The sequence below is a fragment of the Poromitra crassiceps genome, assembly GCF_964638095.1.
Source record: "Poromitra crassiceps genome assembly, chromosome: 3".
In the NCBI taxonomy this organism is placed as follows: Eukaryota; Metazoa; Chordata; class Actinopteri; order Beryciformes; family Melamphaidae; genus Poromitra; species Poromitra crassiceps.
The window spans coordinates 96,010,397-96,026,957 of record NC_139625.1 but is presented as its reverse complement, the minus strand read 5'-3'; the positions used below and the strand labels follow the sequence as shown (position 1 = coordinate 96,026,957).

The following is a 16,561-nucleotide window of genomic DNA, read 5'->3' as shown; positions in this document are numbered from 1 at the left end:
GACATTGCGATATTCCCCGCCCCTGCGATATATATTGCGATATGAAAAAATACAGATTTTCACCAGAATAGCTCTATTTTAAAGAAAATAATACTTCTAGAATGATTGGGATGATTTTGTAGAGGAGTCCATCTGATTTTGGAGGGGAAATTAGGTATTTTAATGTTTCTCAACCACTGGGCTGTCGCCTACTGTAGGCCTCAGAGCGTCATCTATCAGGGTGCATACACATTTTTGACCAATGGATTTCCATGACTTAGGCTACATACATGAAAAAGTGAGTGAGTTATGACATTGTACTTTAAAATGTCACTAGCCTACACTTCACTTAGTGTAATGCAGCCTTTAAAACCAGGGAAAGACAACATGTTTGCTGTATCACCATATTACCATATCCAACATCTAAGACCATATAGTCTCATATCACAATATTGATATACAATTGATATATTGCCCACCCCTAATATTGAGTGCCAGAATCTACCTCCCAATGATGCTATTTGCAGAAAAACATTAGATTTCATTGATTATAATCACTGCTTTCAACTTCTTTCGTTCTTCTAACGTTTCAATAAATCAACAATGAAACACCCCTGCCACTTTACACACTTGGTCTGACCCCCCGGAAACCCCCTCCAGAAACGACCAAGTGGTACACTCCGCATCTGCGGAGTTCCGGTTTTTGAGCGCAAGGCTGGCAGTACGAGACGAGGATTCACATGCAGCCGACCGGTGACAAACAATTCATTCGTGAAAAGTAATAAATATACATTTAATTGCCCAGATATGTCTCTTCTCTTTTTATTTTCACCGACATGTTTTGTGTAAATGAGTCGCTATGTATGATTAACTCTACCGTAACGTTACTGCTATCATGTGATGCAACATCAGAGACTTGAAGGGGAGAGACAGCCGCAGTGATAACACGGACAACTTCTCAGTAATCACTTTAGCCTTCGTGTCATAAGTTGCCGTCTTGCTTTTTGGTGTTTCAAGAGTAAATATCTCCAGTCCACGGACATGTTGAGTTACAGCAGCCAGCCTGCTGTATGCGAGTGCGCTGCAAACTGTGGACAAGTCCGCCTCCGCAATCACATCGTTTACAGACAGTTTTCAGCAACGCAACATAAGCAAAAATAATTCAATTTAGGTCTCTGTGCATGTTTGTTGTGTTGAAGCTAAGCACTAAATGAGTGAGTACAGTAGTGGGGCGTCTCTCTTCTTTGAGAGAGCCTGCATTTCACTCAGTAGGCTACCCCTAAAGTGAGAGTTTATCAAGCAACACGACGAGTTAATTTGCTTTTGACATCGCACATCCTGCGATGTGACTATCGCGCATGCGCACATTGCGATGACGATGTGTAAACGATATATCGTGCAGCCCTAGCAGGGAGACAGCAGAAGAGAGAGAGACAGAGAGAGAGAGAGGAGCATGGAGACAGCAGAAGAGAGAGAGAGACAGGGAGAGAGAGGAGCAGGAATACAGCAGAACAGAGAGAGAGAGAGAGAGAGGAGCAGGGAGACAACAGGAGAGAGAGAGAGAGGAGCAGGGAGACAGCATAACAGAGAGAGAGAGAGAGGAGCAGGGAGACAGCAGAACAGAGAGAGAGAGGAGCAGGGAGACAGCATAACAGAGAGAGAGAGGAGCAGGGAGACAGCAGAAGAGAGAGAGAGAGACAGGGAGAGAGAGGAGCAGGGAGACAGCAGAACAGAGAGAGAGAGAGAGAGGAGCAGGGAGACAGCAGGATAGAGAGAGAGAGAGGAGCAGGGAGACAGCAGGAGAGAGAGAGAGAGAGAGAGGAGCAGGGAGACAGCAGAACAGAGAGAGAGAGAGAGGAGCAGGGAGACAGCAGAAGAGAGAGAGACAGAGAGAGAGAGAGAGAGGAGCAGGGAGACAGCAGAAGAGAGAGAGAGGAGCAGGGAGACAGCAGAAGAGCGAGAGACAGAGAGAGAGAGGAGCAGGGAGACAGCAGAAGAGAGAGAGAGGAGCAGGGAGACAGCAGAAGAGAGGGAGAGACAGAGAGAGAGAGGAGCAGGGAGACAGCAGAAGAGAGAGAGACAGAGAGAGAGGAGCAGGGAGACAGCAGAAGAGAGAGACAGAGAGAGAGAGGAGCAGGAATACAGCAGAACAGAGAGAGAGAGAGAGAGGAGCAGGGAGACAGCAGAAGAGAGAGAGAGAGAGGAGCAGGAATACAGCAGAACAGAGAGAGAGAGAGAGGAGCAGGGAGACAGCAGAAGAGAGAGAGAGACAGGGAGAGAGAGGAGCAGGGAGACAGCAGAAGAGAGAGAGAGAGAGAGAGAGGAGCAGGAATACAGCAGAACAGAGAGAGAGTGAGAGAGAGTAGCAGGGAGACAGCAGAACAGAGAGAGAGAAAGAGAGAGGAGCAGGGAGAAAGCAGGAGAGAGAGAGAGAGAGAGAGAGAGAGAGACAGAGAGGAGCAGGGAGACAGCAGAACAGAGAGAGAGAGAGAGAGGAGCAGGGAGAAAGCAGGAGAGAGAGAGAGAGAGGAGCAGGGAGAGAGAGAGAGGAGCAGGGAGACAGCAGAACAGAGAGAGACACAGAGAGAGAGAGAGGAGCAGGGAGACAGCAGGAGAGAGAGAGAGACACAGAGAGAGAGAAGGATGTGAATATATGGATCAAATTGAGGTGAAAGGATGCAGTGAAGTACCCAGGGACCAACCTCCAACCGCCGCTGGTCAGACGACGATCTTGTGCATGTTTTTTAGTGGGGGGTTATACAGTATATGGAGGAAACATGCATGTTAATGTACAAAGCTTTTCTACATGCACTCTAACAGACACTCTCACACACACACACACACACACACACACACACACACACACACACACACACAAAGCACATTTGTTGTCCTTGTAATCTTCAACAATTCTATTCAACACAAACAACTCTATAGGATGATGCCATGAGACGGGGGATTTTCACACTCATACAACGTTTGTGCGAACTTTTATTTTTATGCAAGCTTTATTATTTGGAATGCTTCACAGTTATGACCAGAAATCATAGATGCTCACAAGTAATTTTTTGCAAAAATCCAAGTCAAGTTTCAAGTCTTTGAGGGACAAGTCCAAGTCAACTCTCAAGTCGCTTATGGATGAGCGTTCTACCATCTGCTGGATGCCATCCGGTCTGCTTAGAACACTGCTTAGCTAAAACTAATTAATTCAACACACGTACTGTATTATCCTCACTCCTTTATCTATTAAAATAAAGTATTAAATAAAGCATTGATTAGCTGACATTAGTAGACAATAAAGATTGTTCACAAGTCCCAAGTCAAGTCTCAAGTCTTTGAGGATGAGTCTCAAGCAGGCGCGGACTGCATAATCGGGCACGTCGGGCCGATGCCCGGTGGCCAGACCACTTACTGAACAGCAGGCCAGGCGCCGCCTACTGGTTTACTAGTGGTTTTATTACTTTATTAGTTAGTCTGAAGTAATAATTACACCTCAGGGTTAAAGTAGGTGCATCTCATTGTAAAATTGGACTCAGAAGCTCGGAACCATAGACGGTATGAAAATATGGACAGAGCCACCGTGATGTCACTCATTCATTTCTGGACTCTTGTGTTGGAGCCTTGAGTTTTGCATTGCTCAACACTTGGCTATAGGCTATAGAGACTAAAACCATTGTTGACCTAATTTTTCAGAAACAAAGGTTGGGGCTTGAGCAGAACACACTACCATGTCTTTAATGTTAGGAGCTTGCTTAAACAGGAAGATGTTTAATGAAACTGAGAATATGTCAATGTGTATTATTATTGTTATTGTTATGATGTTTAGTTCTTAAGCCTGTGGAGAATAACGCAGTATGCACGATCTGATCATTCTTCCTTAAATAAAGTTTGCTGTGAAGTGTTTGTACAGAGGCATGTTTTTGGTTTTACTTCTTCATATTATACTTGCAGTTATCTAGGCAATGTTGATGTTTCTATTAGTGAACAAATAGGTAAATCTTGCTTCAAACGACCCAAATTGGGCTTCAAACGGTCAAAAAAAATTGCCGCCGACCTTTGGCACACGCGTCGGCCCGTATTGGCCTGGCCTGCTTGGTATTTAATGCCCGGCCTGAATTATGATCCCAGTCCGCCCCTGGTCTCAAGTCAATGTGTGGGCGACTTAAGTGCGATCCAAGTCCAAGTCTCAAGTACAAGTCCCCAAAAGCACCTTGGGGACCCTCACTTTCTCTAAACCTTGCTTAAAATGAGTACGGCTCTAGTAAGCTCCCCTTACGCGTGCGTCCCTCCTGACGCATCACCTCACCCTCTTGTGAGTATATCCGTAACCATCCCCCAGACCTGCAGCGCAACACTCAGGTCTGGGTACGGTGTCCTCTTTTCCTCTATACTGCAGTTTGGACGCCAAGCATACCCCCACTTGTACCTTGCGTCATCTGTTGCCCGTCGACAAACAGGCCGGTTTTTTCTCTAAACCTTGCTTAAAACGAGTACGGCTCAAGTAAGCTCCCCTTACGTGTGCGTCCCTCCGAACCATCCCCCCGACCTCCAGTTTTTAGCAGTAATTACAATCATCTATGTTTTAAAACCAATTGTATAATAGTGATTGAGAAACAGCTGTCAGCAGTTAAAAGCGACGGTAAACATAAAAGTCTTTAGTCTATTTTTAAAAGTAAGTAAAGTTGGGGCAGATCTGAGGTCTTCAGGCAATTTGTTCCAACTAGCAGAAGCATAGTGGGTAAATTCCCCCTTCCCATGATTTGATTTGATCCTAGGGACAGTTAATAAGCTGGACCCTGCTGACCTGAGAGGTCTAGACGGTTCGTAGCGTCGGAGCAATTCAGCGATGAATTTTGGGCCTAGGCCATTAAGTGATTTATAGACTAATAACAGTATTTTAAAATCTATTCTATGACACACTGGCAACCAGTGTAAGGACTTAAGGACTGGAGTGATATGATCAGCTTTCTTAGTCTTTGTTAGAACTCTAGCAGCAGCATAAGTTGCCTAAGTTCTTTTTTGGAGAGACCAGAGGAAAGGCTATTGCAGTAGTCTAACCTACTATAGATGAAGGCGTGAATTAGTTTTTCTAGATCCTGTCTGGACATAGCCCCTAATTCTTGCTATATTTTTAAGATGATATAAAGCTTATTTTCTGATTGACTTAATGTGGGAGTTAAAGTTGAGATCGGAATCAATAATAACGCCAAGATTTTTGACTTGATCCTTAGGCTTCAGGGATCGAGACTGAAGGCATGCAGTGATTTTAAGCCTTTGTTATTTGGGACCAAAGACGATCACCTCTGTTTTGTCTTTGTTTAGCTGTAGGAAATTCTGGCGCATCCAGTTATTTATTTGGTCAATGCACTGGTACAATGATTCTATGGGAGCATAGTCAGCTGAGGAAAGAGTTATATACAGCTGAGTGTCGTCTGCGTAGTTATGATAAGCTACTTTGTTTTTTTGCATAATTAGGCCTAGAGGGAGCATAAAGGTTGAAGAGAACGGACCCCATAATGGATCCTTGAGGCACCCCACAAGTCATACTAGTTAGGTCAGATGTGTAATTGCCAATTGAGACGAAGTACTTCCTGTCTTGAAGATACGACCTGAACCACTGGAAGACCATACCCGATAACCCAACCCAGTTTTCCAGTCTGTCCAATAATATTGAGTGGTCAACAGTGTCAAATGCAGCGCTAAGATCCAGTAGCACTAGAATCTAATTTTTGCCTGAGTCTGAGTTCATTCTAATGTCATGTATGACTTTAGTAAGCACGGTTTCTGTGCTGTGATGGGGGCGAAAGCCTGATTAGAGTTTATCTAGGAGATCATTTGAGGTTAGGAATCTATTGAGTTGTAGGTAAACAACCTTTTCAATTATTTTGCCTATAAAGGGGAGATTAGATATTGGTCTGAAGTTACTGATTACCCGATGCATCAAGGCTACGCTTTTTTAGTAGGGGTTTAATAACTGTAGTTTTCAAGGACTCAGGAAAAGTGCCGGTCAAAAGGGAGCTATTAACTATTTGCAATAAAAAAAAAGCTTGTTGGAAGACAGCACGAAGATGATTTAAGGCCTTGCACAGTTTCCTCTAAGATGTCGTGGTCGATAGCGCTGAACTGGGACAATTTATCGAGCTAGGGATCTGTGGGTGGGATGATGTCACAGCATTTCTTGGTGTGGAGCCACTAATAGCCTGCCTGATATTAATAATTTTGTCCGTAAAAAAGGCAGCAAACTCATTACATTTGACATTGGAGAGAAACTCAGGTGCTACACAGAGAGGCGGGTTAGTCAGTCTATCAACTGTGGCAAATAGAATGCGTGCATTGTTCACATTTTCGTTAATGATATCGGAAAAGAATGATTGTCTCGACCTTTTCAGTTCGAGGTTGTAGGAGTGAAGGCTTTCTTTGTAAATATCATAGTGAATATGAAGATTAGTTTCCCGCCATTTACGCTCAGCTTTCCTGCAATCTTTCTTTTTGCATCTAACAGATGCAGCATTCCTCCAGGGTGCTTTAATCTTGCCAGACAGCATTTTTAACCTAACAGGCGCCACGCTATCAATAACATTCAGGATTGTTGAATTGAAGTTATCAAGAATGTCATTGACAGAAGCTGATGTGGGAGGAGATAAAGAAAATGTCTCCATAAACAATGCGCTGGTGCCTGCATTAATGTCTCGTCTTTTAACGGTTTGTGACCTATTAATGATCTCAGGGGAGATTTCGATTGAACTAAATCCAGGGTATGGCCTCGGTTGTGAGTGGGCCCTGAAACATGTTGAGACAGATCAAAAGTGTCAAGCAAGATATTCAGTGCTTTGGCAAAATTATCATTGGGGTTATCAATATGGATATTGAAATCCCCAGCAATAGATATACAGTCATGTTCCATGCAACTTAGGGAGAGCAGATCAGCAAATTCAACGAGAAAGCTGCCTGAGTATTTTGGTGGTCTATAAACATTCAGCAGTAAAACAGTAGTTGAACATTTCAGAATAGCAGCAAGGTATTCGAACGATGAGAAGTCTCCAAATGTTACCTGCTTACATTGAAACATATCAGAAAAGACAATCGCTACTCCCCCCCCCCCCCCCCCCCTCTTATCAGCTCTGGGAGTGTCAATGAAGCTATAATTAGGCGGTGCTGATTCGGACAGAACAGCCACTCTGTTGTTCATATCGAGCCAGGTTTCGGTGAGGAACATTAAATCCAGATTATGACTGGTAATCAGATCACTGATGAGGAGAGATTTATTTGACAGCGATCTAACATTAAGGAGTGCGGCTTTAATATTCTTAGAGCCTGGAACTTGTATCGTTTGCTTTACAAGGAGAATGCCCCTCCCCTGCTCTACAGCTGCTCTCCCATTGGAGCGACTGTTTCAGTCGCTGCCGGATGTCCGCTCCCGGCTTATTACAAACTCTGTCATTGGCTCCGACCATGTCAATCAGAGCGGCTTCCGCTCCCTCCTCCCTGTGTGTCGCTGTAAATAACTAACTAACTAGCTAACTAGCTAGCAAGCTAACGGCAGAAACCTACACGCTAGCTCGTTGCTACACACTGAAAACGGCAAGTTGGATTGTTGGAAACTATTTTCCAAGGGCACTGCCGCCAAGTGCCGCCCATCGCAATCCCACTATGGAGACCTGCGCTGCCAGACTCCTCTCATGGTATGGAGGGGAGGCTGGCCAGCGAGACTAGTGAATCACCATAACTCACTGTTAGTGGATCACCATAACTAACAGTTAGTGGATCAATCACCATAAGGAATGAGCACATCCGCAGCACGGTCTTGGATCATTTCTAGCCCTGAGAAACACTTTAAAGTTGACAAATCAAAGACTAATCGTTGTCAGATTATAGGAATAATATGAATTCCTCTTTAGGGGACAGTTTCCATTGATGTAGTCTGTACTCGTCCACAACTGTTGAAGAGCTAAAACAGTAATCCATTAACTATGGGCGTTAAGCCCAAAACGCACAGGGAGCGAAACTTTCTGCCCCTATAGCGCACTACAAGCATCAGATCTGAAATGTATACACCACAGAATGACAGAACCATCAGTATTTTGGGGAAAGGGCCACTAATTTATATGTAATCAGGCACAATTGACCTTAAAAAAAGTTGGTACGCCGTAGTTTTGAGCCGCTGTCATTCAGAGGCTGTGGATCATCCTACCTGTCTGCCGCCGTGCAGAGGGGGAGAGAAAAAGTCAGCGCTGCGGGAGAGAATGATGCAATCATTCTGTCCAAACTTTCACCAATCTAATCTCATCATCATGACATCCAGGGATATGCTATATTCTGCTAGCCGATGCATTTAGAACATTATTATCATTTCGTCTCGCTATAGTGTAGCGTATTTACATGCTTGCTGTATTTAAACTGCCGTGAGATTTGTTTGAGGAGCATATCGAGACAGACGGGGATGAAAGTAGGCAGAGAGGGAGGGGGAGGGGTAGCTCAGTAGAGACGAGGGGGAGGGGGAGCTCAGAGCGCTTTGGTCGCTGCTGGAACCTCATTTGACACTCTAAAATGGAAACAGGTTGGGAGTACGGGCGTCAAGGCAGTTTGACGCACGTCAGAACGCTCTTGGTGCGTGTTCGGCCGTTTAAAACAATGGGTGGACTTCAAAACGCGAGCGTCAGACGCTCCCTGTGCGTTTGGGGCTATACAGCTAGCCATAGAAGGGTCAGGTAGGCAGGAGGACAGTAATCCATTATCTATGGGCCTTACAGCTAGCTATAGCGTCAGGTAGCCAGGAGGACAGTAATGGATTACTGTATACATGTACATGTTATGTACATGTATAAGTTATGTACATGTGTAGGTTATGTACATGTATACATGTTATGTACATGTATAAGTTATGTACATGTATAGGTTATGTACATGTATACATGTGATTTACATGTATAAGTTATGTACATGTATAGGTTATGTACATGTATACATGTTATGTACATGTAAAGGTTATGTACATGTATACATGTTATGTACATGTAAAGGTTATGTACATGTATACATGTTATGTACATGTATACATGTTATGTACATGTATAGGTTATGTACATGTATACATGGTATGTACATGTTATGTACATGTATACATGTTATGTACATGTATACATGTTATGTACATGTATAGGTTATGTACATGTATACATGTTATTTACATGTATAGGTTATGTACATGTATACATGTTATGTACATGTATAGGTTATGTACATGTATACATGTTATGTACATGTATACATGTTATGTACATGTATATGTTATGTACATGTACATGTATAGGTTATGTACATGTATACATGTTATGTACATGTATACATGTACATGTACATGTACATGTACATTACATGTATACATGTACATAACATGTATACATGTACATGTAATGTACATGTATGTATACATGTTATGTACAGACATCTATAGATGTTATGTACATGTATACATGTTATGTACAGACATGTATACTTAAGCAATATAGCATGAGAGCAAGTGTGTTGTGGAGAATATATCCCGCTGATAAGCTGTTATCCCACGAGGCCGCAGGCCGAGTGGGATAACAGCTTATCAGCGGGATATATTCCACAACACCACGCAGCTCGAGTGCTATATTGCTTTTATAAAACGGTTTCCAAGTATAATAATATAATAATAATAATACTATAAGTCCGACTGGCATGGTATTCTGAGTCATTCTGAGTCAGTTGAAACACTACTGTAAGGCGGGACCTCTAGCAAGAAGATAGACGTGCGGGTGATTTGATTGGATCGTTCTGGAGACTGAAGTCGACATTGGCCAATCCTGGCGCTTGCTGAGAGCTTTTCGCAAAGCCCGACACCAGAGCCGTATGCCGACACCAAGTAACGTTACGTCTTATTTAGAAATGCGGGGTTAAAGGAGAATTTTGGTTTTTTCGAACCTGGAGCCATCTCCTGCCATTAATTATGAATTGTCCACTCACCAGGCGATCCCCGCGGCGTATCTGGGCGTCCTAGCGTTGTTTTGATATCAATAGCGTCCAAGTCAGTCGTAAAGTGGAGTTGATTTGGGGCCAAGTGTGAGCCTGTATTTCCTGCATCTAAATAGCTATTTTTCTTCCCTTTTTCGCCAAATATCGCCGTAATCTGATCCGTCAACATCCAGCCGAGTGTTATTTCACCCCAGGCTGTTTCCTGGAGTGCACAGGGATCAAATTACCTCAAACGTGATCTAGGTCACCAAGTCTCGTGAAGTCCCGCGATACTTTCCTGTCGACTGGCCAAATACAGGCAGGACGCTTTGCGGTCGTGGTTTTAGCGTAACCTATGTGGGGTTTGGCATAACCTTCGTTATTTCGAATCCCACATAGGTTACGCCAAACCCCACATAGGTTACGCTAAAACCACGACCGCAAAGCGTCCTGCCTGTATTTGGCCAGTCGACAGGAAAGTATCGCGGGACTTCACGAGACTTGGTGACCTAGATCACGTTTGAGGTAATTTGATCCCTGTGCACTCCAGGAAACAGCCTGGGGGGAAATAACACTCGGCTGGATGTTGACGGATCAGATTAGGGCGATATGTGGCGAAAACGGGAAGAAAAATAGCTATTTAGATGCAGGAAATACAGGCTACCACTTGGCCCCAAATCAACTCCATTTTACGACTGACTTGGACGATATTGATCTCAAAACAACGCTAGGACGCCCAGAAACGCTGCAGACATCGCTAGGTGAGTGGCCAAATCATAATTAATGCCAGGAAATGGCTCCAGGTTAAAAAAAAACGAAATTCTCCTTTAAGAGTGAGGGCGCGCGAGAGAGGGGTTAAGACATTAGCCCGCGTCTATTCTTGTACAAAACATCATTTTCTGCAAAGTATTAGTAAAGTTATAAGCGAAGATCGATTCACAAGGATCTGAAAGCTGTCTCCGCCATTTTGTTTTTGAGGTACTTTTAGTAAGAGAGTTGCGCCATCATGCGTCCATAATGACTCATTGTACAAGACTTGAAGGACTAGTGACCCTCCATACAGCAGATCAGGAGAAAGCTGTTTGGCTCGAGCGCAGCGCTGCCTTTTAGTAAGAGAGTTGCCATGGCAACCAATAACTCATGGCCATGGGTTATTGAACTCGGTTACTGGAATTATACAATGGCTGTGAACCAATCAGATTGCTTGATTTGAGAGAGCCGTTTTATAAATGTACATAACCTGGTCAGTCATTGCTCATCTCTTACTCATTGCTGTGGATAAGTCAGCTAAAGTTATGCCAAGTTACAATGTGAGATATTGGCCTGTTGGCTGTTTCTGTTGAGTTCTAATTTGTGTCTTTTGCCCGTTTCCTTTTGCAGTCTCCAGCTGAATTCTGTGAGAAGATCCTGGCTGGTGATGAAGTGATTCAAGTCAATGGCCAGATAGTGGTGAGTGTCTTTGTGTTGTGTGGATGCATCAGAATGCATGGATATGCATGTTTCTTGCCCTGACCCAGGCGTGGTCCATTTGTGTCAGTATGTACTGGGAAATGCTGTAAGCTTCAAGCTATCAATTTGACGACATCATTGTACTTGTAAACTGTTTCGAACTGATGACCGTCAATCTGTTTTGCTGGATCAGGTGGGATGGAGCAGAGCTAACCTGGTGAAGAAGCTCCAGGAGAATCCCCGTGGAGTGACTCTGGTCCTGAAGAAGATCCCCGGGTCTCTCCGACGCAGAGACACAGTCCAGAAGCCCCCCTCTCCACAGGTCACGTCTACTCACCTCATATCTCAATCAGCTGAAAAATCCTTATATTGGTCAAACCATGTGATTCAGCTGTATTCAGAATCAGGAGAGACCATAGAACATTTCACTCGAACCAAAACTAAAAAAAAACATTTTTTTTTATTTTCTTTTTTGGTCAAAGTGAAATGTTCTATGGTCTCACCTGATTCTGGATAAGCTGAATTGGTTTGACCAAGGAAAACTATTTGTATAATGTTTTTTCTTTTCTTTTCTTTTCCGAAATATCTATGGAAAATGAATGGGAAATGAAATCCCTTACAATGCTGAACCCGGAAGAAGGTTTGACTTAGGCACCCTATTGACTTTCAATAAAGGATAATGAGAGCCAGAGGTGAAAGTCACACATCAAGTCAAATTTTTCTGGAACTACTTTGTTGTGTACATGGTTTAGGTAGGAGGAGCCTGCAGTCTGGATCTACCTTGCTGTGTTTACATAGTTTAGGTAGGAGGAGGAACCTGCAGTCTGGAACTACCTTGCTGTGTTTACATGGTTTAGGTAGGAGGAGGAGCCTCCAGTCTGGAACTACCTTGCTGTGTTTACATAGTTTAGGTAGGAGGAGGAGCCTGCAGTCTGGAACTACCTTGCTGTGTTTACATAGTTTAGGTAGGAGGAAGAGCCTGCAGTCTGGAACTACCTTGCTGTGTTTACATAGTTTAGGTAGGAGGAGGAGCCTGCAGTCTGGAACTACCTTGCTGTGTTTACATAGTTTAGGTAGGAGGAGGAGCCTGCAGTCTGGAACTACCTTGCTGTGTTTACATAGTTTAGGTAGGAGGAGGAGCCTGCAGTCTGGAACTACCTTGCTGTGTTTACATGCTTTAGGTAGGAGGAGGAGCCTGCAGTCTGGAACTACCTTGCTGTGTTTACATGGTTTAGGTAGGAGGAGGAGCCTGCAGTCTGGAACTACCTTGCTGTGTTTACATAGTTTAGGTAGGAGGAGGAGCCTGCAGTCTGGATCTACCTTGCTGTGTTTACATGGTTTAGGTAGGAGGAGGAGCCTGCAGTCTGGAACTACCTTGCTGTGTTTACATAGTTTAGGTAGGAGGAGGAGCCTGCAGTCTGGAACTACCTTGCTGTGTTTACATAGTTTAGGTAGGAGGAGGAGCCTGCAGTCTGGAACTACCTTGCTGTGTTTACATGCTTTAGGTAGGAGGAGGAGCCTGCAGTCTGGAACTACCTTGCTGTGTTTACATGGTTTAGGTAGGAGGAGGAGCCTGCAGTCTGGAACTACCTTGCTGTGTTTACATAGTTTAGGTAGGAGGAGGAGCCTGCAGTCTGGATCTACCTTGCTGTGTTTACATGGTTTAGGTAGGAGGAGGAGCCTGCAGTCTGGAACTACCTTGCTGTGTTTACATAGTTTAGGTAGGAGGAGGAGCCTGCAGTCTGGATCTACCTTGCTGTGTTTACATGGTTTAGGTAGGAGGAGGAGCCTGCAGTCTGGAACTACCTTGCTGTGTTTACATAGTTTAGGTAGGAGGAGGAGCCTGCAGTCTGGAACTACCTTGCTGTGTTTACATAGTTTAGGTAGGAGGAGGAGCCTGCAGTCTGGAACTACCTTGCTGTGTTTACATGCTTTAGGTAGGAGGAGGAGCCTGCAGTCTGGAACTACCTTGCTGTGTTTACATGGTTTAGGTAGGAGGAGGAGCCTGCAGTCTGGAACTACCTTGCTGTGTTTACATAGTTTAGGTAGGAGGAGGAGCCTGCAGTCTGGATCTACCTTGCTGTGTTTACATGGTTTAGGTAGGAGGAGGAGCCTGCAGTCTGGAACTACCTTGCTGTGTTTACATAGTTTAGGTAGGAGGAGGAGCCTGCAGTCTGGATCTACCTTGCTGTGTTTACATAGTTGAGATAGGAGGAGAAGCCTGCAGTCTGGAACTACCTTGCTGTGTTTACATGGTTTAGGTAGGAGGAGGAGCCTGCAGTCTGGAACTACCTTGCTGTGTTTACATGGTTTAGGTAGGAGGAGGAGCCTGCAGTCTGGAACTACCTTGCTGTGTTTACATAGTTTAGGTAGGAGGAGGAGCCTGCAGTCTGGAACTACCTTGCTGTGTTTACATAGTTTAGGTAGGAGGAGGAGCCTGCAGTCTGGAACTACCTTGCTGTGTTTACATAATTTAGGTAGGAGGAGGAGCCTGCAGTCTGGAACTACCTTTCTGTGTTTACATGGTTTAGGTAGGAGGAGGAGCCTGCAGTCTGGAACTACCTTGCTGTGTTTACATAGTTTAGGTAGGAGGAGGAGCCTGCAGTCTGGAACTACCTTGCTGTGTTTACATGGTTTAGGTAGGAGGAGGAGCCTGCAGTCTGGAACTACCTTGCTGTGTTTACATGCTTTAGGTAGGAGGAGGAGCCTGCAGTCTGGAACTACCTTGCTGTGTTTACATGGTTTAGGTAGGAGGAGGAGCCTGCAGTCTGGAACTACCTTGCTGTGTTTACATAGTTTAGGTAGGAGGAGGAGCCTGCAGTCTCCATTCACAAGAATCCCCTCTGTGATTTCCTCTTCCTCACACTTTTGTTTCCATGACCACTTCCGCTTCCCAACATGCTCTCAGTAGTCTTCACCATGCCAACTGTATTGTTTGTCTCTGAACTAACATATTGGCCCCCAGGCACGCACACACACACACATGCACTCTCACACGCACACGCACACACACACACACACACGCATGCACGCACGCACGCACGCACGCGCACACACACACATACACACACACACACACACACACACACACACACACACAGCGTATTTCACATCCCCTTGTGACTATAGCCGTGATAATACACACACACACACAGTGTGTGTGTGTGTGTGTGTGTGTGTGTGTGTGTATGTGTTTTGTTTTTGTTTTTTCATCTCCTAAGCCACAGAGCACAGAGCGTGTGGACGGCGGCCTCAGGAAAAGGCAGCCATTACAATCCACATGACATCCACCTCCTTACCCTCACACACACACACACATAAACACACACACACACACACACACACACACACACACACACACACACACACACACATACACACATGCAAACACACACACACACACACACACACACACACACACATGCATGCAAACACACACACTTGCACGTGTATGCACATTGCACACTCACATGCGTGTATCTCTGCTTATTTCTTTTCAGGAGGAGGAGGAGGAGGAGGAGGAAGAAGAAGAAGAAGAGGAGCAGGAGCAAGAGGAAGAGGAGGAAGAGGAGGAGCAGAATCAGAGGCACTCCATATTTGAGAGGGTAGCGGCTTCTGTCAGGTCCTTGTCTTTTAGGTGAGAAGATGCTTCTGTCAGGTCCTTGTCTTTTAGGTGAGAAGATGCTTCTGTCAGGTCCTTGTCTTTTAGGTGAGAAGACGCTTCTGTCAGGTCCTTGTCTTTTAGGTGAGAAAACGCTTCTGTCAGGTCCTTGTCTTTTAGGTGACAAGATGCTTCTGTCAGGTCCTTGTCTTTTAGGTGACAAGATGCTTCTGTCAGGTCCTTGTCTTTTAGGTGAGAAGACGCTTCTGTCAGGTCCTTGTCTTTTAGGTGACAAGATGCTTCTGTCAGGTCCTTGTCTTTTAGGTGACAAGATGCTTCTGTCAGGTCCTTGTCTTTTAGGTGAGAAGACGTTTCTGTCAGGTCCTTGTCTTTTAGGTGACAAGATGCTTCTGTCAGGTCCTTGTCTTTTAGGTGAGAAGATGCTTCTGTCAGGTCCTTGTCTTTTAGGTGACAAGATGCTTCTGTCAGGTCCTTGTCTTTTAGGTGAGAAGACGTTTCTGTCAGGTCCTTGTCTTTTAGGTGAGAAGATGCTTCTGTCAGGTCCTTGTCTTTTAGGTGAGAAGACGTTTCTGTCAGGTCCTTGTCTTTTAGGTGACAAGATGCTTCTGTCAGGTCCTTGTCTTTTAGGTGACAAGATGCTTCTGTCAGGTCCTTGTCTTTTAGGTGAGAAGATGCTTCTGTCAGGTCCTTGTCTTTTAGGTGACAAGATGCTTCTGTCAGGTCCTTGTCTTTTAGGTGACAAGATGCTTCTGTCAGGTCCTTGTCTTTTAGGTGAGAAGATGCTTCTGTCAGGTCCTTGTCTTTTAGGTGACAAGATGCTTCTGTCAGGTCCTTGTCTTTTAGGTGACAAGACGCTTCTGGTGTCCATACAGGCACGATTGGCTGGTGTCTGCGGGAGGGAAGCCGGATTAGAGGTATGTTTCCTGGTTGCTGCACTAGCGCCTCCTCTGGTCGGTCATGGCGCCTGTTCAGGGCGGAAGGGAACTGGTGGGAATAGTGTGATCCTCCCACGTGCTAAACGTCCTGCCGGTGAAGCTCCCAGCTGTCAGGTGAAAAGAAGCGGTTGGCAACTGCGCATGTGTCGGAGGAAGCACGGTGCTAGTCTATGGCTCTCCCCAGATCGGCAGAGGGTGGAGCAGCGACCGGGGGCAGCAGGAGGGAAATTAATAATTACTATAGGCTTAATAAGCTTAATAATTACTCTGCCTGAATCCCCCATGCAGACAGAGCAGGTTGGGAGTAAGTTTGAATCAACTCAGTAGTCGAGAGCTAAATCTCAGAAAAGAATGTGTTTCCTCTCTCCCACAAACCCTTTGACCTTTGCCATGAGGTCATACTGCAAATGCCATAGAGGCCATAATGCACGTCCACAAAGCACGAGTGCCTGGACATGAGAGGAACAGAGGACATGAAGAAGACGAGAGGAACAGAGGAGCTGAAGAAGACGAGAGGAACAGAGGAGATGAAGAAGCAGGGAGGCTGGGATAGATCAAAGTCAATCATGGGGAGGCAGAGAAAAGATGAGAGTTGCAG

The 16,561-nt window shown here is 44.9% G+C and overlaps 1 protein-coding gene across 2 annotated transcripts in view; it reads left to right on the top strand.

The window, feature by feature from the left end:
• cnksr1 (connector enhancer of kinase suppressor of Ras 1) overlaps positions 1-16,561 on the top strand; it is a 106,027-nt gene that overhangs the window by 57,670 nt on the left and 31,796 nt on the right. The window contains exons 8-10 of one of the 2 annotated variants that reach the window (XM_083633553.1): positions 11,338-11,406; positions 11,600-11,728; positions 14,913-15,043. In XM_083633553.1, coding sequence (XP_083489679.1) covers positions 11,338-11,406; positions 11,600-11,728; positions 14,913-15,043 — 329 coding nt within the window. Of the gene's footprint in view, positions 1-11,337; positions 11,407-11,599; positions 11,729-14,906; positions 15,044-16,561 lie in introns of both variants that reach the window. The other variant, XM_083633552.1, reaches the window with a different exon arrangement.